Source organism: Benincasa hispida, chromosome 9 (genome assembly GCF_009727055.1).
Source record: "Benincasa hispida cultivar B227 chromosome 9, ASM972705v1, whole genome shotgun sequence".
In the NCBI taxonomy this organism is placed as follows: Eukaryota; Viridiplantae; Streptophyta; class Magnoliopsida; order Cucurbitales; family Cucurbitaceae; genus Benincasa; species Benincasa hispida.
This window is the reverse complement of record NC_052357.1, coordinates 42,051,146-42,072,824: the sequence shown is the minus strand read 5'-3', so window position 1 is coordinate 42,072,824 and position 21,679 is coordinate 42,051,146. Positions and strand designations below refer to the sequence as shown.

The window sequence follows — 21,679 nt, the reverse complement described above, 5'->3', positions numbered from 1 at the left end:
ATGACTCCATAAGAGCTTTTTAGATGTTTGAAAAATTTTAGATACAAAGATATCTTATACTATCGTAAAATAAACATGGTAATTCAAATAATACTCTGAGAATCTTGGATTAAGATTCTCGAAAAACGAAGGATCCCTTAAGATTATTTGTGAGAATTAATTAACTTCCAAATCCTTTAAAAAATTAAAATCACTTCTAGAAAGAGGCTTTACATTTAAGGGAAGGAAAAAGAATAAAAAAGTAGACATTGGAGGGAGTGGAAGACGGAAAAAGAAAACATTGGGCGGTGGTGGATGTGGATAAAGGATTGAAGGGCAGTAGATTTTGTTTGTGTTTCTACCCAATGGGGATGTCTCCTTTTAAGCTGACTCACTCCATTGGGCAGTAATTGCAAGCAGCCAGGAGTTTAGTTGGGGTAGTTTTATGCATTTAATACACATATGTCACATTTCTCTTCCCTCATATCCACAAATCTTATGGAATTTTTTTCTATATAACTTATCTAGTATGGATATTACTCACATCAATAATTTTTTTAAATGACGTAGGGTCCGACATCATTAAATAACTCTTTATAAAAGAAAAGTTTCTAGGGCATAGGAGCAAGGATTACGAGAGTACTAGAAATTTTCTCCAACAAGCTAATTTAAGCATATTTTGATTAATTTTGTGACATATTACTCATCTAATCTTAATATTTTTATTTACTAGATAAATTTTGGAGGGAAACATTCTCATAGTGGAGGCGAGTGATCGCTTTGTTTTGAATAATTCAATACACTATATAGAAAAGAAGAACTCACCTTTGAAGAACAATTCTTCAAATCTTCACCAGGTCTTCAACAATCGATCTCTCACAAATAGTAATAAGATGCCACCAAAAAGTCTTTCCTGCTATTCTCTTGATAAGGATCGGTTTGTGGAAACCACCTTTTGAAAGAGAAAAGATAGTAGCAAGAGAATTCGTTCTCTCTATAAAAAAAAATGAACTCCTATCAAAAACTGACTTCTCTCCCCACTAATTTTTTAAGTGAACTGCGAAAGAAACCACCCACTTCACATTTAATTAAATTAAATTAAACAATCCAAAATTAACTAAATTAATCAACTGAATTGAGTTTCATTAACTATTAATTTTAATAATGAATAACTAAATTAAAAAAATAATTTACAATATTAAATATCTAATATTTAATTAGTTAAGTTTATGAATTTTATTCAAATATTTATCTCTCTCATAATCTATAGTTTTAATAGGAATCTCATTCACAATAAATTTTAATCTATAGTTTTAATATGAATCTAATTCATATTAATTATTATTTGAATCAGGTTCAAATAAATCTCTTTTTATTATAAAGTTTATTTTTGGATCTTGTTCAAAAATAACTTTATATTATAATGTATCTATATACATTATATTAGTTGTATTATATACAATTAATATTATTTCCTTAATTAATTTGAACAATTCAAATTCTTTTAAAACTATTGGTCCTTGTTTACAGTAGGGTCCTAATAGATGTACAAATAAGAAGCTCCAATGATTTGAGATTAACTAATTAAACTCTTTAATTACGTTAATCAACATTCATTAACTATGAATCACTCCACTAAAGACTCATAGTTGCACTATTCGCACTATAGACTATTTTGCGTCCATGGATTTAACCATTACAAATAAGTCGATTCTTCACGAGTTGTTCGTAATTACAAGTAGGTCAAATTACCGTTATACTTCTGTAATTACCTCTTACTCCATAAGTACCATTGATCCCTCTAATGAAAAATTTGTTTATGGTCCTACCATAAACCAAGTCCCCCAGAACTAGCATTTAAAGGAACTATTATTTACTTACCCTAAAGGTGGAAAGGAATTAGTTTCATCTTGTGTTATTATATTCTCAGCTCCTCACTCGAACAAATCCCTAGAATGGTATGTTTACTGAGTTGGCGACTTGAGTCACTCTCACTCATACAAATCAAAGGACAACCCTCATAGACAGGAGTTCATAACTCACTCAAGATTGAGATTGAATTACATATGGTCATCCTATGAAATTTTAATATCTTCACTCAACAGTGTAACAAAGAAAGATTAAGTATTTCACTATCTGGTCTTACAATCTCATTGTATAAGATACCTCTACTCGGATGTTTCTGCACGAACGATTTGGATCACATTGTTTGTAACACTTACAAAATTTGTAATACTTACAAAGTGAGTCGTATCCATAGTGTTACCAGGATAAGTCACCCAACCTTATCCATATACTATAGATTTTTTAGGTTATTAGTTGAACATGATCTACCTGTATGTTTGCAATATACTGTTCAAATCTTATGAAATAACCTTGGAGTTTTTCCATAATGGATAACGAATTATTACATATATTAAAAATAATCAATTATTATATCAAATAACTATCAAACTACGAGGCCTTAGGACATAAATCCCTACAAATTTTAGTAAGATATTAAATGTTAGATAGATGGTTGCGATGGTTTGAAAGTAAGTCAATATATAGTGGTTGTCTCTCTCTTAATATTCTAACTTCATGGTAACTATACACGTACAAACTCAAATATTCTAGGGGTTGTTCGTTATTGAAAAAAATTGTAAAAGAATAACTAAATCATTCCATATTGAGTGATCATCAATCATGAAAACCACGATTTTATTGGCTTTCGAAAGTAGGATGCACACATAAATATATAGACTATTGGGTTCCCTCTCCCTTTTGGTGGTATTACGAACAACAACAACAACTGTGAGGAAGATCCAAAGTGGTGACATCGTTGGCGATTTTACGACTTTGGTGATGAGGAGTTTGAGCTTGGCCAAAATACGGGTGATTGAGATCATAGTGAATAGGCAATGACAAAAATACAATAAATTAATTGTAGCCAATCTTATCGACCTCGTCGATGGTTTAAGAAAATAAGGCAACATCAATGCTAGAGAGAAAGGGGGATAAATATTTTGATGAGGGCGATTCCAAAAGCCTTGCACCCACTATAACAAATGAAGGACAAATCAAGCTAAAAGGTTGACGAGAAGTAAAAATTAGGACAACAAACCAAATATTAGCAATCGATTTGAGAATGAAAATATTCCATTGAAGAAAAACTTTGTACAAATAAGCTTTGTTTCTACCAAAAATTTATGGGCCAAGTAGAAACCTACCTTCCCATTTAAAAACACTCCACCAATGAAATTACAAACCAACATAATCATAAAAGATAAGTAATTAAAAAAAATTTAAAATTATGCCTTGAAATTGAAAAACCAACATTGAAATTGAAAAATACTCCGATGAGTCTATTATAAGTTTTATCAACATTTTTTTTTCTTTTTTAGAAATAACAAATATGTAGTCCATGAGGAGCAACACTTGGCTTGGACATGTATGGAAAACTTTTTTATGGGAATTGAAGATGAGAGCATAACCGAAGATGTAAACTGATATACACTTGTAAGTTTAATGTTTAAATTAATACAATCAAAAGTTCAGGATCAAATCGATACTAATTATCCAAGTTTTAAATTTAAAATTAGTAAAATCGAAAGTTTGAGATTAAATTTGATAAAAACCTACCAAATTCATAGTCAAAAATGACTTTTCCCTTTAAAAAAACACTGCAATCCAAATTTCTTCTTGAAAATGAAGTCTCTCCATTCAACAAAGGTGTCTATCATTTATGTCATTGTAAAGTTGAACAAGTTTCAATGACCAGTAAGGTAGGTGTAGGAGGCCATAAACCACCGTGAAATTAAATACATAAAACAAATTATTGAAGATTATAAAGTCAAAGTCAAAGATGACATAAGCATACAACAACAGAAAAAATTATATTTCCGTCCTTAGATTTTTTTATCTACTTTCTATTTGGTTCCTTAGATTTCAAAACTTATATTCTGAGTTCTTAATTTTGAGTTTGATATCAATTTAGTCATGAGATTTTAAAATATTACAAATTTATCCTTGAGACTTAAGTTTTGTTTCAATTTGGCCCTTAGATTTTAAGATTTACAAATTTAACCTCAATCCCTCGATAAATATTTACTTTAAGATTAATATTTATATTAATTTATTAAAAAAAATAATTATAATTAATTAAGTTTCATTATTTTTTTCACTATTAAAATTTTACTTCATATTTATTTTAAATCAAAATTTCAATGATAAAATTGTAATATTTTGAAATTTAGAGACCAAATAGAAACTAGACTCAAAATTTAAGGTTAAAAAAACATATTTTGAAACTTCAAAACTCCCAACTAATGAATGTATATATTGGTTTAAACGTTAAATTTTGAATCCATTAAAAAAAAAAAAAAAAAAGGAAAAAAGCTGCCATTGTTTTGCTATAAAAGAGCTTCCATACCCTCCATTTTGTTGAACTTGTTATGTGATTACAATGACAAACACAAATAATCCAAGAACCATCTTGCTCCTTTCTTTCTTTGTATTATTTTTCTTCTCATACTGTGAAGGTGGAGGAGGAGGAGAAAGAAAGGGATATGATGGAGGAAGAACAATAAAAGGAATGTTTGTGTTTGGGAGTTCTTTAGTTGACAATGGAAACAATAACTTCTTAGAGAACTCAAGAGCTAAGGCTGATTATTTGCCTTATGGGATAGATTTTTCTCTTGGTCCCTCAGGAAGGTTTACAAATGGGAAGAATGTGATTGACCTTCTTGGACATTATCTTGGCCTTCCTTCTTCTATTCCGCCTTTTTTCGACCCGTCGACGAAAGGAAAGAAGATTATTCATGGCGTCGACTATGCCTCCGGTGGCTCGGGAATTCTAGACGATACCGGCTCTATCGCGGTAAAGAGGATTTTTTTTTTTTTTTTTTTTTTTGGTATTATGAAAGAAGTTTTAGAGTTGGTGTAATTTGAAGGTCATATTTGAAAATGGCTTTGTTTTTATTCTTAATTTTGTTGGGTTTTTTTTAAGCTACAAAAATAGTGTGTTGAAGCAACATCCTTTAAATGGTTAGAAACTACCAATAAAGAATAAAAAAGGGTAGGGTTTTGGTTTGTGAGACAGAATCTTACTTATGAATTTTGTAGACATTTGAAAACATTGTTATCTATATTTTGAATTTTGTAGACATTATGGTCTTTCTTGTGAATTCTGGAGACTTGTTTTGTTATAATAGATTTTGGATATCGTTCTTGCGGATTGTGGAATTATATATTTTTTATGGATGATTCCAAGTTTTTTTTAAGGGAACCGATGGAACTGAACCAACTCATCCCATTTTTTATGGGTTGGTTTAGTTCAGGTTCATAATTTAACCAGGGTTAGTTTGGGTTAGAAAAATACACAAATCGAATCATAGGGTTAGGTCTAAAATATCCCTAAACCTAACTCAATCCAACCTAAGAACACCCTTAAGAGAGATGGAGATGAGATGAAGAATAATATTTTAAAGAGTGAAAGAGATTATTTTATTTTAAGGGAAAAAGGAGATGGAGGACAGAGAAGGTTTCAACTTCAAATTCAATAAATGAAATTTAAGAAGATGGTTAAATGCATATTTTATTATTTTATTATTATTATTTTGAAATTAAATATCCTTAAATGGTACTTTGTGTTTGTTTCTAAATATTAACAAAACCACCTTTTTTTTTCCTAATATTTTTTCAAAAACTATCTAAAAAATACCAAAACTTGGCTATACAAACACCATTGACCAATCTAAAAAAATGCCCAAACAACAAAAAAAAAACACATCAAAAGAAACACCAAAATGCTCAAATCAAACAGAAATAAAGATATTGCTCAAACACAATCATAAATAGGCAAAATTTACCCCCAAAAAAATCTCAACTTTTCTATTTATCAAGTTGAAATATTACCTTGTTTTTTCATAAATTTTCTAAACTACTCTAAAAATAAAAACCAGTTAAAATTTTGAATAGAAATTTGGACTAATTGAAATGAGTGTTATGGTAACTAATTGAAATGATGTGAGGCAGTATTGTGATTTAAATTGTCATGCATTCTTAGAAGAGTTTGTAAAATTGATTTTTAAGGTCCCGTTTGGTAACTATTTTATTTTTTATTTTTGAAAATTAAAAATATAGACACTACTTCTATCTCTAAATTTCTTCCTTTGTTATCTACTTTTCTCCAAAGATTTAAAAAACTAACTCAAATTTTGAGAACTAAAAAAATAATTTTCAAAAAGTTGTTTTTTTTTTAAAATTTGATTAAGAATTCAACCATTGTACTTAAAAAAGATGCAAATAATGTGGATGAAATAGACTTAATTTTCAAAAACAAAAACTAAAAACCAAATAGTCATCAAACGGGGCCTAACCAATCAAATTTACGTTTGATTCCAAATTTTTTTAAGTGATTTTCGAATACTTAAAAGCGATCTTGAATTATTATATTTGGTTCTAAACGTGAATTTAGATTACCCAATTATTTAAAATTGTATTTTCTAAGAAATTAGTATTTACTAAATAGTTATAATAAATATCTATTTTTAATTATTTTATTGTTAAATTTTTATATGCATGGTTGATATTTTGAATAAGGTGGATGTCTATAATAAATATTGAACAAAAAATCAAAATATATAAATTTTTGTTTTATTAACAATTTAATGACAAGCAATGCTCCTCATCTTTTGTTTCAATATTTAAAATTTAAAAAAAAATCACAAATAACTAACCAGCAATATATTTAAATGAAAACTGAATTAGATAGTCATTTTGGTATTGATTCTCGATCAACCACTTAACAAAAATCACCTAATTCCTCCAAAATCAATTTGAAATGATTTTAAATTTTTCTAAAATCAATTTTAGCTCATGCCAAACACAATCAAGTGATTTTGACCTTCTCAAAATTACTCCCAAACATACTTTTAATCACTCCATACAATTCAAATCTTAATTTTCGTCCAACATTCTTTTAACCAATTTCTACTTCAAGAATAAATAGTTTCGAAACGTTTATAAAAAGTTGAGAGTAATATTGTGCTATTTCATCTGATTATCATCTTAATACTGTCCTTTTTTGTTGTAGGGAAATGTAATAAGTTTGAATAGACAGATAAAAAACTTTGAGGAGGTGACATTACCAGAATTGAGAAGCTTGATGGCATGGAGAAATGGTAGAAAAAAGGATTCATTATTAGACAATTATTTATTTGTGGTGGGATCAGGTGGAAATGATTATTCATTCAACTATTTTCTCACCAACTCTGACCCTCAAATCAATCTCCAAACTTTCACTGCCAATCTTACAGCCACCTTGTCTACCCAACTCAAGGTTTGTTTCCTTTCTTATTCTTAACACTTCCACGTTTAAATATTATTTTAGTCTTTTTATTTTCAATTTTGATATATTTTGATTCTTTTTATCTTTATAATTTTAAAAACGGTATTTCATTTTTAAATAATTAAATCAACCGTTTTTATAAAGTATAGAGACCAAAATGAAGCAAAAGTGAAGTAGAGAGATTAAAGTGAATATTTCTAAAGCATATGTACCAAAATGAATCTATGTCGAAAGTACAAAAATTAGATAAATATTTAAACCAAACGTCAAGTAGTTCGTTATCTTTCCCTTTTTTGTTGTCAATCTTTGCATTTGATGAGTGAAGTTGAAATGAATTTTCAAATAGTGATGGTAAATTTTTTTTTGAAAAAAGGAAATACTTTTATTAAAAAAATCTAATTAAGGACATGTTTAGTTAAGAGTAATGTATTCAAATTACTTTAAAAAGTATATTTGAAAAAAAAAAAAAAAAAAAAAGGTAAAAAGTGCTTTAAAGGGCTTTCTCAATGAAGCAATTAATAGGTGTTTTGTCCTTTAAGGACTTTAAAGATAAAAAAGAGAATTAAATTAGATAGAAATAAACATATACTTAATATATGGGATGCGAAAAATGGAATCTATGACCTTAAAATATACTTTGACAATGACATAATAAACTTAAAATAATTACACATAAAATGTATATATGATGATCCAACGAAATAGAGTTTTTAAGTCAACATTAGCATCAAAACATAGTTCGACTGACATAAACTGAATTAGCTATCAAATAAATATCAAAGGTTGATATCGGTTGAAATGGTGATATCTCAATTTTATGAAAATATTGATAAATTACCAACGTCAATGGATATTTCTAGAACAAAAATTATTAAAATTATATATAAGATAGAGTTAATAAATAAATATTTTATAATTTTTAAACAAGTCAAACTATAAATTATTTATATTATATTCACGTTAGTGACATTTTATAGTTTTTTTGCATGGATTCTTTGTATATATGTTATTATGGAAATTTTAATTCACCCCTCACAAAAATGTGAAAATATTGAAGTAAATGTCGACATGTTGACGAAAAAAATTTAACACCGTAACCTAACTCTAACCCCACATATTATTTGTGATAATTTAGAAAGGCATAGCATTTGAAAGTTACTAATAAGTAATTTTTATGCAAATGACAGAAGTTGTATAGTTTGGGAGCAAGGAAAATGGTGTTGATTTCAGTAAATCCATTAGGGTGTAGTCCAATGGTGAGAACAAACAACAAAGGACAATGCATTGAGATACTAAACCAAGCAGCTCAAATGTTCAATTTCAACTTGAAGACATTAGTGGATATCATAAAGCCACAAATGCCCCTCTCCAACCTTGTCTTCCTCAATTCATACAACATTATCAATGACATCATCTCACAACCTGCCTCCAAAGGTACACTACAAAATATTTATCATCATTTATAAATCATAAATACCCCCTCATCTGTTTCGATTCGTCCTCGGTTTCGGAAAATATCAATTTATATATCTAAACTTTAAGTATTGTATCAATTTTAAACTCTGAATTTTGAGAATTGTATCAATTTAAACCCTAAATTTTCATATTTGTATCAACTTAAACCCTCCATTATGTTTTATTTGGATAGATTTATGAACGTCCAGTGTTGAAAGTTTAGGGTTTAAATTGTTAGAGTTATTAGATTGAGTTCAAATTAATACAAACCTCAAAATTCATGGTTTAAATTGATACAATCTCGGTTTAAATTGATACAATCTCTAAAATTTAGGAGTATAAATTGATATTTATTCTTCTGTTTTTTTTTTTTTTTTTTTGATCAAACAATTTGTGTGAGGATTTGTAAAAAGAATTGTAAATCCTCCCATTTTGAAAATACAAGAATTTGCTAAACAACTATATATTTTTTTAATAAATTTCAAATCTATTATATAATTAATTTTAAAAATTATTATTAATAAAAAGTCTAAGAGGAGGGATTGAAAATTTCAGGGGAATTTTCAAAAATAAAAAAAAGTAAGGAAAATTATTTATACAAAATAGTAAATTTGTAATCTTCTTTAATAGAGATTGATAGAAGTGTCTATTATTGATAGAAACTGATAGAAATCTATCACTAATAAAAGTTAAATGAAGTCTATCGATATCTATCAATTTTTTTTTCTTTTTTCTTTTTTTTTATTTCTATAAATAGTTTGACATATTTTCAATATGTGAAAATTTTCCATTCTACTTGATAATTACATTTATTTATTTTTAATAAGAAATTATGTTTGCTCACTAACAATTTTTTTTTTTTTATTTAATCCCTTTGTTACTATCTAAAAACCTTTGGTCGAATTTAAAAGCTAAGAAATAAAGCTCAATTTTTATTTATCGTTCCTAAATATGGTGAAAGTCCTTTTTTTTTAATTATTATTACATATAACAATGGGTGACTAATAATAAAATTTCATCCTCTGTAAGTTAATAAATAAAATACATTGATGACCCATTTGGATTGATTTAAAAAAAAGTATTTTTTTTAAAAAAAAAAACTCATTTTTATTTAAACATTTTTGACAAAAATGGTTGAAAATACTCTTCAAAAGCTATTTTGAGTGGTTGTCAAACACTCCAATTTTTTTCTAAAATGACTTATTTTTAAATTAAATATTTAAAAATGTATTCCAAACACACCCGAAATTTAAGTGATATAAATATATAAGATCTAAAATGAAGATATTTTATTACTTGATATTTCTTTTTTCTAGTATTGAATAATCAATTGTGTTTTGTAAAATAGAGACAAGTAGTAGGGGCTGAATATCATTAATAGTGTCTGATGGTGTCTGCCTGAATTTATTATTGAAAAATTATTTCAAAGGACAAAAATATTTATAATTAATAGTAAAATATTACAGTCTATCTATCATAGACCACGATAAACAGCGATAGATAGACCGCGATAAACAACGATAGATAGACTACGATAAATAGCAATAGATGGACTACTATCTGTGTCTATCATGACAGATACAGATAGTAGTCTATCGCGATCTATCACAGATAAACGGTAGTATTTTGCTATTAGATGTAAAATCTTTAATTTATTTTCCTATATTTAAAAACAATCATTAATTATTGATAGGATATGCATATTTGTCCATATTCACTTATTATTTGAAGGGCATGGTTCCTCAACTTTTAAGTCCATTTTAAATTCAAAAGTTAAAAATGATGAAAAATACTTAGATACATCCCGACCAACACCTATCTTTGTACATCCCATCAAATTGTTCAATCATAATTTGATATATAGCAAATTCATCTTATTTCTCTTATGAAATATTTTACTTTATTTTATTTGTGTGAATGACAAAAAAAATATGCATAAAGATGGATATATCTTAGAATGAACTCAAATAAATAAAAAAAAAATTCTTACTGAAAAACTATTATGGAAAAAGTTGTTTTCTTTTAGATTCATATTTAATGTTATTTTAATTTAGTATATAGGAACTTAAAATTGTTGTACTCTTTATCCTTGTTTTCTGTATATATAAATATTTTTTAATATTCTAATCATCCATAATATACGCGTTTCATGTAAGATCTCATTTTAGAAAAATAAAAATAAAAAACAGGGAAGAAAATACAAAGACTTGTTAAGACCCAAGATTTAAATTTGTCATTTGATTTTTTTTCAATTGAATTGTTACTAATGGTATTTTTAGAATGCATTTAAATGGTTAAAAACACTTCTAACTAAATATTTCCCCACTATCTAAAAGCACTTTTCAAACAAGTCAAGCATTCAAAAGTATACCCCATGAAGATAATTGATAAATGTTTTATTAGATATTTTTTTACCTAATCTCTTGCAATAAACTCTTTTATTAACTATTCTCTACACTTTCATTAGTCTATTAGTAACATATAATGTAATTTTACCAAGTAAAATTTTCATGACAATATATCCTTCAAAACATTTGAAAACACTTTCAATAGCCAACATGAACATAATGCAACGGACACGAACTTATACTATCAATCTCAAGATCTGAGATTTACATCCTCCCACCCCACATATCAACAAAAAAAGAAAACCCCCTTCAATGAACTAAAACTAACACATGATGAGTGCTTTTCAGGTTTTATTGAGGCAGCTATGCCCTGTTGTGAAGTGCCATCTCTGAATGAAGGTGGAAATGGAATTTTGTGCAAAAATGGAGGAAAAACTTGCCCAAACAGAACCAACCATGTCTACTTTGACGGGTTACATCCAACAGAAGCTGTCAATGTCCTTATAGCATCCAAAGCTTATGGTTCTCAACTTGAAACTGAAGTTTATCCCACTAATGTTCTTCACCTTGCCAATATATAGATATCTTTATCACTATGTTTTACCTTTGTAAGCTATTAGTAAGTAGTAACATTATCAGTTTATGTACCTTTCTAAAGCTTTCATCATGTTGTTCCAAGATCCCAAAATTGAAACATTTGTCTAAATCTCTAAAGAAAAAATTGTGCATATCAGCAGTGGGAAACCAAAACTTTCAACAGAGAAATTGCATTACAAAAGTCAGCTTTAGCAGCAAAATATCTCACATTTCCTTGGCTAAGGGAATGAGTGGAAAAAAATACACACGAAGCAGATTACATTTTGCATCCACAAGCTTTGTTCACTTTACAAAATAATGTTATGAGAGGGGGGGTGTGAGGCCTAAAGGTGAAAAGAAAGGGGAAGAAGCTGTGTTTCAATTCCAGCTACCTATTTAGGAACAAAATGAATTGTTACGACGAACATACTACGTCACACAAGCCCTACCTGTTCTTCAATCTCAAGCGGCCTAGTGGAGAAAGAAAACAGAACTCCATAGTAACCGCTCTACCAATTAACTCATTAATAATGTGAGAAAACTAACTATATGCAGATTTCTCCCAAAATTTGGTTGCATCTGGGTGGTATGCAGTGGAGATGCAGTAGTAATGTGCATAAATTACCTTTCATTTCATGTGAAATGGTCTTGTTTGAGGATTGCATCAAAATCTGGCAATAGTATTTCTTCAGATTTCCGTTTCCAGGTATCGCCATTTGCAGGGAAATACCACGACACTTGAGGAGAGACAGACATGTACATCTCTGTATCAAAATTGACAAGAAGAAATATGCAGAGAAATTTGTTGGTTTTTGCATTTGAGAATATGATATTTACGTAACTAAACATCTATTAACTGCCGGTATGGTTTTTGAAAACCCTTTTTCTTATGTTTCATCCCTTCACCCCAAAAATCAAGAGACATAATGGGAGTGCACACAGGAGATATTAATAATTGCTAAAGACAATAGAGCAGTTGGTCATGAGTCTAACTACATAAACTTGATTTATTTTGGTTGAAATCCTATGTCGGTACTTGGACTTAATTTCTGTTTGATTCCTAACTTTCTTAAGATCGTATATATGAACAAAAATCTAAATATGTCTTGCCCCACGCCCAAGATTCGAATCAGGATTCGCAATCCGAATTTCACACCTTATTTGCCCCAACATTCCCCTGCATCCCCTGCAACCTGACACGTTATCCTCTTGTGCTTCAAAGACTGAAGACTATCCCCACAAACCAACACTGGTCCTTTCAACATGCTTTGTCCTCACTCACATGCATCCTAAGAAAATTCCCAGGAGGTCACCCAACATAGGATTGCTCCAAGCTAAGCACGCTTAACTTTGGAATTCTTATGATTGAGCCACCAAAAAAGAATGTGTATCTTGTTGGTAGATAGTAACTTTCAGTTCTTTTAAGTCTTTCTTAACCATACTTCAATGACCTCAGGATCCCTCTCATTTGGATGTGATATCGATTCATTCATGTACCACTCCTGAACTCGGGGTGTTACATGCCTACCAGCTTCCACTTGGTTCGTCCTCGAACCACATCCTACTGGGAGAGGTTCCGCTCTAATAGCATCTATAACGCCCCAGACCTAGGATTCGGATGAAGATTCGGAATCCGAATTCGACACCTTATTTCCCCGGCATTCCCCTACTCTATTGCAACCTGACACATTATCCTTTTGTGCTTCTAAGACTGAAGACTATTCCCACAAATCAATACTAGTCCTTTTAGCATGCTTTGTCCTCATTCACATGCATCCTAGGAAAATTCCCATGAGGTCATCTAACATAGGATATGATATCGATTCTTTCATGTACCCCACCTGAACTCGAGACGTTTGAAAGCCCAAACACCTAACTTACTACATGAATGGCTTCAAATTCTTGTTCGTCTAGAATAATGGTCATGTAAATTAACAAAAAGATACGCTTATACTAGTTTCAATTAAATTTAAAAAATTTAATGGCAAGGATTAAAATGATTTTTTATGAGTTTAAACACAAATAGACTATTTGAAAGTTTAGGTACTAAAATGAAATAAACATAAAAGTTCAAGCCTCAAGGACTAACATTACCCAGACCTAAAATAAGGTCATTTCAGTGTTTTCTGTGCAGAAGAAATCATTGTTGCACAAAAGCTAAAATCATAGGCCCCACTTAGTAACCATTTGGTTTTTGGTTTTTAGTTTTTAAAAATTAAGCTTATAAACACATCTCCTACCTCTAAATTTCTTGTTTTGCTATCTATTTTCTACCAATGTTTTCAAAAATCAAGCAAAGTTTTATAAACTTATTTTTGCTTTGAAATTTGGCTAAGAATTCTAACTCTTTTGCTAAAGAAATATGAAAATCCTAGTAAGAAATGGAAAGGAAATAGGCTTAACTTTCAAAAATAAAAAATTAAATAGTTACCAAACATGACCTTAACAATTTTATAAAGTATGTACAAACAAAAGTTGGCAACAATATGATAGTATGACAAATGCTCGCAACAATAGGGAATAATTAATCACCCAACCGAAAACTATTCAACATCTAATAGCAAGTAAGCATCGTCTATTGTGTTTTAGTAAGTGTTTGATGATACGTATTCAAATTGCTTGACTGTTCAAAAAATATCTATTGTGCATATGAAGTTTCCTACCCATGTCCAATATATGTGTTGAACATTCATACTCAGCCCAAACTGAAGTGTCATTGATTTGTTGATTATTGCCAATCTTCTAAAATTCAATTTTTGCTAGAATTGTAGATTATGTATTCGTGTATCGTTTAAGCAAATGAAAAATTAATGTCATAGCAGAAAATGAACAGAATTAATAATCATCAACTATGCATTCGGTCAGCTTTAAAAGTTTCCACTTAAATAAATACCTGAAACGGAAGCAGGATCAGGTGATCTTGTATCATGCAAGACCACGGTCCCAGAAAGTATGGTTACAAATCCACAGAGTTCTGATGCAATGCTGCTAGCACTCTGACCAGACCAATCCTAATTGGACAATACGTATATAAATCAGTCTCTCTTAAAGACCATACAAAATTTGTTTAAATTCTAGCAAAAATACCTTAAACATTATGACACTGGCAAAGATCGTGAAAGATGTGAACATTGCATAATGAATTGGCGAAACAACAGCAGTGTCAAATGTGTCCAAAGCCTGGGCCATCGATTTACAATGTTCAAAATTAGCACTGACTTACAATTAAGAGACTGGAAGGAATATTTCTACCAAAAAAAGTATGGACTTGCAACAAGTTTTGGGTGTAAGATGGAACCGGGGATGTCAAATTCAGTATATTTGTCAATATTCACCTTCCCAATCCCCCATCTTATCCATTCTCATTTATCTCATCAACTCTCGTATAACTAAAATGAAAAGTAACGTCATCTCCCAACTTTTTCTGAAGGGATGGTATGATCCTTAGCACTTTATAACTTTTTCTCTTAAATTACCAACCTCTTTGAAATTTTTTATTTCTATTAAGCATCTTACACCATTAATAGTCGCATTTTTGTACGTTATAAAACAGACATACTGCCACCCTTTCCCTTTTGCAAACTATGGAGTAACTTGCATCATCATAACACTGAAGGTTTTTCAAAAGAACGAAATAAACATTGATGAGAAAAATATATATAATATGAATCTTTTCTCATAAATGTTTTCTTAATTTTCCTTTACAGGCTTGGGAGTAACCAAGTAATTCTCATTTTCTGTGCCCACAAAGAATAGAAAAGTACATTCCCAACTTTAACCATTCCTCCTCAAGGGGGTAGGTCATTCCAATAAATCAAGCCTCTCGAGTACTCTCAAACTACCTTCGATGGCCTCTCTCTCTCTATTCTTTCTCTTAAAGTTCTATTCTACTATTCCTGTCTCTTATACACATCTAGATGTGTATAAGAGACAGCTATTCTACTATTCTGTCTTTTCTCCCACTCCCACGCCGTCCCCTCAAAAAAAAAAAAAAAAAAAAAAAAAACTTTTCCTGCTTATGTTTTAAAGTAGCCTCAAGTGATGAGTATATTTTCTCTCATTCTTGAAAGAAAAAACAAAAGCAGAAATTGAAAAGTTTACAAAGCATCACCCATCAGGAACAATTCTCCCGTCCCAATACTGTCAGAAACCAAAATCCACCCAAACAAAGAGCAATAAAAGAACCATGCTCAAATACAAAGCAAAAATCCCACTAAATAAAATCTACAAGAAAATCCTGATGGATGAACTAAGCCAAAACATACATTACTATCATAATGTTTCACAATATTTATCCCTATTCTTACTAATGTGATCCTTGTCTTATATGATTCTGGTTATGCTTATAAGACATTAAGCTATGTCATGCATTGATGAAAAACATAAGAATGATGGTTAAAATACCATTTTGGTCTTTGTACCTTGGGTTTCATTCCATATTGATCCTTATACTTTCAAACATCCAATTTTAGCTTATAGTACTTCCATATTGATCCTAGATTATTTCAACAAAAAAAAAGTCTCGGTTGGCATTTCCTTTGTAGATTGTGAAAATATAACCACGTAGCGGTTTTTCTCGCATAAAATTATTATTATTATTAAACAATTTTCAATAAAAATTAATTTTGAATAACTTAATTTAAGATTTCTTGAAAGTATAGGGAATGAACTAAAATTGGACAATTGAAAGTACACTCACTAAATTGGAATGAAATCCAAAGTACAGAGACCAAAATGATATTTTAACCTGCGATTAATAAGGATAAAAAAAATTATATCGTTGAACATGAAAATGAGGTTGAAATAATGCAGATAATATTACATCAGATTGGCAAACTAAGATTCATGAAAGATGCCACAATTATGATCATTGCAATAGTAACAGGATCAATAATCAGCCCTTGATATAAGAGCCCAAGAGGATATTGTGTTGGTATAGTTCCTTAGTAATGGGTTCTTGTGAAGGAAAAGAGATTAACCCTATCCAATAAGAGGAACTACACTGGACTAGAGTAATACATGAGTTTTGGGATGGTTTCTGGTAGTATTGCTTGCACGTGAAACACTTTTTCCATAAACACTTCCGTAACCAAACCATGCGCAAATTCATCTATGGGCCCTTCCCAAGAAAGGATTATAACCTGATAAGAAAGGATTTTGCTGAGGAAGATTATCTAGTACATGTTATGTTGGTATTTGTTTGTTTCGTTTATCTTCTATTATTTTATTTTAGTTTTCTTCTTTTTCAGTACAATTAACATTTGATATTGAAACTTTTTAGTAGAATTAACGTTGAGGGGAGATATGAACTTCTGACCTGAGATCAGAAGTAGTTGCCTAATCGCTGATCTATGCTCGTACTTATGTGCTCATGTAGGCTGGTATTTGTTTCCTTGAGGCTTAAACATGATATATCGTTGAAGGACAAGAGCTCATGGAAGATTGATGACTGGCCTAGTATTGATTGACTATGCTGGATTCAAGCTCTCTCGACAGAAATGTTATTAATTATAGACCCTAGAAATAATTTGGAATTACATTCTGTATTCAAGACTCATGGGGCTTTTTTTAAACAAAAACAAGAAACAAACTTTTAATTGATATATGAATATATGAAAAGAAAGTTTAAGGAAACAAACTCCCACAAGGAATGAAAATAACATAGAACCAAACCATGAACCCAGATAACAATGAAGAACAAAGCACCTGAAGGAGAAACAGACACCAAAATTCTGGAAGAAAAACCATACAGTGAAGAGCCATAAAAGCTAGACCAGAGGAAAGCATAATCAGCGACAGAATCACTGCCCATAGGACGAAAGATTGAAGAAAAAACCATAACAAAACCTCTTGAAAGAAAAGTTTGACAGACATAAGATAAAATATATTTTAGAAAAAATGGAGTTATCTGCAGGAAGATTCGTGACAAGGATTGAACTCTGAACGAAAAGTTTGGGTTTGACTAGAACACATGGGAATAAAAAAATTTATCTAGAGAGGAGTATCTAGCCAAGCAGAGTTGTACTTAATGTGAACCAAGCATATTAAACCAGCTTTTCATTGAGAAAAATGAAAGAATACAAAAGGAGCATATAAAACAAGTATAGCCAGTAACAAGAGCCACCTAGAAACTAACCTTGTAAAAGATGACCTAATTTCAAAAGAACAAGTCATAAAGTATAGTTACAAGATTTCTTGAAGACTGAGTATTAAATCTAATGCAAAATGAAACCTCTCCCAAGAACTCTCAGTTCTCCTATTTTGTCTCAAGCCAAATCCTCCACAGTATAGCAAAGAAAGTAGAGTACCAAAGGACATGGCCCTTATCACAAAAGGGTGGATGGGAATTATCTCATCCATCATAAACCAACAAACTTTTTCTGAGCCAATTGAATGCCAAGAGACTCCAAAAATCAATCTCAAATCAAGCTAGCAAAATTGGCAACTCTGAAGGACGTTCCAGGCACACCCATAGCTGATAGGTTTTGCGGCATGCTGCATAATTCCAATCAAAACACTCGGCTCAAGCATGTGTAGGGTCGGTGGATGTATTCCTTTAAAATATATGACTCTGTCCAAGTGATGAAGGAGGAAGATGAACACTTGGCTCAAATGATCACATGAAAATCACATGGTTTCTTGAAGTATTGGTCTGACTATTATCGGCTGAGCCAACCAAATGGGTAAGAATAGCTCATTAAGTATATACACCGTATACATGTACAAGTGATACATACGGTTGGATTAGATCAAGCAATATGACATTTTGGTAAGCACATGCATGCATAGGAAAGTTGTGAAGAAACAAGAAAAGGTATCCTTTCTAATTGGACGGCCACAGATCTTATGGCTAAAAATGTATCCTTCCTATTGGGTTACAGAGGACTAGAGACCGATTATGGTTAAAAAGAGATTAAAAATTATAAATAAGCTTTTGATCTATAGCCATGGCATGATAAAAAATGATATTACAACAATAATAAATAAATAACCCAATAATAATCATAACAGAACTATAGATCCGTTATAGGAGAGCTGCAAACAAGCCAAAAAGAGTATCCGGCCCCAAACGGGCAAGAAAAGCTCTATATTCAATATTCATCAACACCATTATTATCCTGAAAAGATTTGAACAAAATATAAGTACTTATTACCTTATTTAAATAATTCAACTGAATGATTATGCATGAGATTGCAACCATTACAAAGACCCATGTTTGGAAGTGAGCAACCTGACTCCAACCCTCCATTGTGAGCTTTATTGCAATGCCAATAGCTTTGATGCTCATTACCTGCGAACCAATGCAGAAAGTTGATCTCTAACATAGAACTCCTTCGAAGTATAAATGAAGAGAATAATATCATTATAAGTTTCATTAAACTAAATAGAACGGAGTCCTTCATGGAGAAAATTTCTCAATTAAGGCTAATGGAGACTGACCGTCAAGGATCCAATTATGGAACATATTCCAATGTAAATGAGTATGTTTGTCTGTCCATAGCGGGGTTCGCAATACAACACCAGGAACAACACAATAGCTATTACTGAGGCCGTATAGAGAAGGAAAGCTGAACCAAACACATCAAAATAATCAAAAAGAAGCTCCACGCAGTAAGACACATCAAGATATGTTCAATAGTTTACTTGGTTGAGTTGCTAGTTCCCATATCTCATCCACTGAACTCGGAGTACGTTCACCAGGTGCATGGAGCACAATCATTGTAGACCCTACAACACATAAAATACACCCCAATACACCCATTTTCTGCAATTTTTCCTTCAAGAAAAAATGTGCAAGTACAGCACTGCCAACACGATAAACACAGGAAAATCATTTGGCTAAAGCCCATTTTGACATGGAAGCATAAAGAAAGAATAATTAAATGCAAGAGGACGCTACAAGACCAGAAATTCAAATGAATTAAACCTAAATCAACATCTCATTGAAGCTTGTTTGAGTAAGAATTTACCTAACAATTATACTTATTGCTCCAAGTGGCGTCACGAGAATAGCAGGAGCATAAATATAAGCCACAAAATTGGAAAACTCCCCAACAATCACTGTAAATTGTACACAAGTCAAAGTAATCAATCAATTTTCGTAGCTTAAAAACTCCATGTGCATACCTAAAGATGCTCTGAGAAGAGTTGAAATGTTTGGAGATACTCTTTAGACTTAGGTTTAAGCCTTGAAATCCTAATTAACTTAAAACCATTATCGTCTCTCGAGGTTGTCCTTAAGTCCGACGACGCCAACAAATAAACAAATAAGAATGAAGAAACTGGAAGTCCACACAGTTTGAATTCAAAACTCACTGGTAATCATGCCGATCCACCAAAGGGGCTCTAATAGATACCCATATCCACCAGAACCTAAAATTCGTTAACCAGACAAACTCCATCAGCATAAACCCAAAGCGGAACACTGTGAACAGTGCAGCCTGCCAATTAGTAACAAAAAGGAGAAACGACAATCTATAGCCATCAATTATAACCATTTGCAAGATAAACAAAACAAATTCTCCACGAACTGAACAACTAAAAATAATCACAAAAGAAAAAGAAAAAAAATCAAATCATCGGAATGTCAAACCCCCAGAAACAGGAACTTATCCAACATGTAAATTCAACGATATCAACCAAACCAAGGATAATAACCCCATCCATATCACAGCTAAAATTAAAAAACAAAACAAAACAAAACAAAACAAAATTGAACGTATCCCAGATCAAAAAACGACCCAAAAATTGATGGGTCGAATCAAAATCGAAGAAATGAAATCGAGAAAAACTCACTCGCTCGTGAACCCGAAGCACCAGCCCGACGAAGACCCAACTTCTTGATGATGAAGCTGGACCCAATAAAGGCGCTGGACAACATAGCAAGAAGAAAACCTTTCAGGTTATCATTCGGGGAGATGGAAGGCTCATGGGTGGTCATGGATTGCTGCAGATTTTCATCTAATTCCAAATTTTGCAGGCGAAAGAAGAAGAAGAAGAAACACAGTGTGAACAGAGCCAGCAGCTCCCTCGAGGCGAAGGAGGAATTTTGTATTTGAGAAATTGGTACACGTTTTTTTCGTATGTCAGTCCAACAGCGAATTCCCACATTATTTTTCTCTCCTTCCCTTCTCTCCCAATCATGAACGTTGAAGCCATTTGTCAGGCCACGCAGTTCATTTCATCTCTTGGATCCTATTTTGGCTTTACTCAGTGTCTGACGTTTGAGGCAAAAAGTTATTATTATAGTTTTAAATTATTATAATTGAGTTATAATAGTTTGTATTTGAAGTAAAAATTATTCTAGTTTAAGGAGAAAACAGTAAAAACGATAATAAATAATAAAAATGATAAATGTAAAATAGTAAAAACTGTAGCAAATAGTAAATATTATCGCAAATGAAAATTTTTTAAATAGGTGGTTATTATAGTTTTAGGATAGTCCTTGTCTCAAACACCCCATATATGTTTATTTGATTTTACTTCTCTATTTTTAGTTGCTTGCTTCTTGTATAGCTTTTTTAAAAATTAAATTAAATTAGATTAAATTTTGACTTTTAAATTATCGAGTTATGTTAATTTTAACTCTAGATTCCCATTAAATTGTACCTCAAACTAGATAAAGTTGTAATCTTAACCCGAAAGTTTAAAAAATGTTGCAAACTTAATCAACTTTTCTCTTTTCCGTTTAGGACACGTTTACTAACCAGGAAAATTATAGTATGAAACAAAATAAGACAAAATGTCTACCAATATAGCACCATTTAAAAATATTTGCATATATGGCAAATTGTCACACCCCACCCCAGATCACCCTCTTAACTTATAGAAGGGCGTGACTGCAGCAGTTATCAACCCTTAGGCTGACACTTACTGCCTAAAAACTCTTGAGGAATAACTCTGATACTAAATACAAATTATATGCAACGGGACGGCTGTAGGCTCACAATTTATTAACTTAGAAACTTAATATGTTTAGAGTATTTACAA

At 31.0% G+C, this 21,679-nt stretch overlaps 2 protein-coding genes across 10 annotated transcripts; one reads left to right on the top strand and one right to left on the bottom strand.

The window, feature by feature from the left end:
- The first annotated feature begins 4,423 nt into the window (after positions 1-4,423).
- Positions 4,424-11,813, top strand: LOC120085451 (GDSL esterase/lipase At4g16230-like). The gene is made up of 4 exons (XM_039041411.1): positions 4,424-4,837; positions 7,055-7,300; positions 8,497-8,743; positions 11,461-11,813. The coding sequence occupies exons 1-4, from the start codon at positions 4,424-4,426 to the stop codon at positions 11,691-11,693; spliced, it is 1,140 nt and encodes a 379-aa protein (XP_038897339.1). The 3' UTR covers positions 11,694-11,813.
- LOC120085452 (probable magnesium transporter NIPA6) lies at positions 11,241-20,816 on the bottom strand. Of its 9 annotated transcripts, none has more exons than XR_005483941.1 (12): positions 20,486-20,816; positions 20,006-20,062; positions 19,660-19,750; positions 19,334-19,494; positions 19,130-19,257; positions 18,843-18,980; positions 16,388-16,435; positions 14,776-14,868; positions 14,582-14,699; positions 12,314-12,452; positions 11,761-11,821; positions 11,241-11,672 (listed from the first exon to the last, which is right to left on the bottom strand). XR_005483941.1 is itself a non-coding variant. In XM_039041413.1 (11 exons), the coding sequence occupies exons 1-10, from the start codon at positions 20,628-20,630 to the stop codon at positions 12,322-12,324; spliced, it is 1,110 nt and encodes a 369-aa protein (XP_038897341.1). In that variant the 5' UTR covers positions 20,631-20,815; the 3' UTR covers positions 11,850-12,159; positions 12,314-12,321. The 9 variants fall into 9 exon arrangements, 5 of the variants coding, with proteins under 5 accessions (XP_038897341.1, XP_038897340.1, XP_038897343.1 ...); XR_005483942.1 differs by having other exon boundaries at positions 11,241-11,678; positions 11,761-11,813; XR_005483943.1 differs by having other exon boundaries at positions 11,761-11,813.
- Positions 20,817-21,679: the final 863 nt, after the last annotated feature.

What these genes read in the sequence shown, in the direction of transcription:
- LOC120085451 (XM_039041411.1), top strand. Translation starts at nt 4,424, where the DNA reads ATGACAAACACAAATAATCCAAGAACCATCTTGCTCCTTTCTTTCTTT. An exon ending in ACGATACCGGCTCTATCGCG is followed by an intron (nt 4,838 to 7,054) that starts GTAAAGAGGATT and finishes TTTTTGTTGTAG; the next exon opens with GGAAATGTAATAAGTTTGAA. An exon ending in CTCACAACCTGCCTCCAAAG is followed by an intron (nt 8,744 to 11,460) that starts GTACACTACAAA and finishes AGTGCTTTTCAG; the next exon opens with GTTTTATTGAGGCAGCTATG.
- LOC120085452 (XM_039041413.1), bottom strand. Translation starts at nt 20,630, where the DNA reads ATGACCACCCATGAGCCTTCCATCTCCCCGAATGATAACCTGAAAGGT. An exon ending in GTGGATCGGCATGATTACCA is followed by an intron (nt 19,751 to 20,005) that starts GTGAGTTTTGAA and finishes TACAATTTACAG; the next exon opens with TGATTGTTGGGGAGTTTTCC. An exon ending in GGAACTAGCAACTCAACCAA is followed by an intron (nt 19,258 to 19,333) that starts GTAAACTATTGA and finishes TGTTTGGTTCAG; the next exon opens with CTTTCCTTCTCTATACGGCC.